Source organism: Linderina pennispora (genome assembly GCF_002104995.1).
Source record: "Linderina pennispora strain ATCC 12442 chromosome Unknown DL89scaffold_42, whole genome shotgun sequence".
In the NCBI taxonomy this organism is placed as follows: Eukaryota; Fungi; Kickxellomycota; class Kickxellomycetes; order Kickxellales; family Kickxellaceae; genus Linderina; species Linderina pennispora.
The window spans coordinates 62,972-64,057 of record NW_024468290.1 but is presented as its reverse complement, the minus strand read 5'-3'; the positions used below and the strand labels follow the sequence as shown (position 1 = coordinate 64,057).

Below are 1,086 nucleotides of genomic sequence, written 5' to 3'. Positions count from 1 at the left end.
AGTAAGACAGGCGCAGCTCGTCGCCATTGCGATTCGCACCTCACCAAGCTCGTACTTTGGCAGCTGAAAGTACGCCAGTTGCGACGGTTCAACCCGTCCGCCCAGCGCACCGCAATGCCGTCTTCCGTCTGCGCCTCCTTGGCGCGCCTGTCGTAGTCGGCTTCGATCTTGACCAGCGGGCCAAATATATTCTGGTACTGGTAGGCGTCCTCGTATCTGAGCAAGACCTTTTGCACATCCGCATCGTCCGCATCGGCGCTGCCCAGCGTTGCTGACGAATTGCCAGTCCAGACATCCTCCAGATGGCGGATTTGCTGGGCCGACACTGCCTTTGCTGCAATCTGCTCCTTGGTTGAGGGCACTTTGATGAGCCAGCTTACAAACTTCCTGTCGTGGATCAGCGTCTGCCACTGGCTTGGGTCCCACAGCGCGTCCTTGGACGAGGGCGCCGATGCGCACGGGCGGCACAGAATCACCACCACTGTGTCGCTCTTTGCCGGGATAAAGCCCAGCGAGAACACATTGCGCACACCACAGTTGTAGCATTCGAGCGTCTGGTCGCCCAGCGGGCTGTCTGGATGCAGCTGCACCTCCTTGTGGTGGGCGCTCACCAAGTGCCAGATTATATGCGCGCTCGATGAATTCCCTGTCGAGTTGCAGAACCACCGCTTGCACGACAGGCATTTGGCCACGCTGTTTTCGTTGTGGATCCCGCAGTACGAGCACGCGTGATCGGGCTGCTTGCCCGGCTCTTCCTCTTGATCGGATTCCGACGCTGCTGTACACTTGGCTGTGTGCATCGCCCAGCGAGAGCTGTGAGAACTGCAGCTCTTCAATGCTCTCTGTGTCGCCAACGTCGGTGGAAATTGCGCCTGCATTTTGGCTCAGCGGATCGAGCAGCTGCGATTGCGAGTCGCCGCCAAAGTCGCTGTAACTCGTAGTACGACTGGTGTGTTGCCTGCATCGCCCACATAAAAATCCTGGCTGTCCATGTAGAGCTTGTGGTGGGCAGGCGGCCGTTGGCAATAAAATATATAAAAGGTTCTCTTGTTTGCTAGAGTCAAGCAGAGAAAAGAAGAAAAAAGC

The 1,086-nt window shown here is 57.2% G+C and overlaps 1 protein-coding gene across 1 annotated transcript; it reads right to left on the bottom strand.

Moving 5' to 3' along the window:
- Positions 1-39: 39 nt before the first annotated feature.
- On the bottom strand, positions 40-878 carry DL89DRAFT_261429 (uncharacterized protein; the record flags this gene model as incomplete). The annotated part of the gene is made up of 1 exon (XM_040885847.1): positions 40-878. A coding segment is annotated over one exon (839 nt), but the record flags the coding sequence as incomplete, so codon positions are not given.
- Positions 879-1,086: the final 208 nt, after the last annotated feature.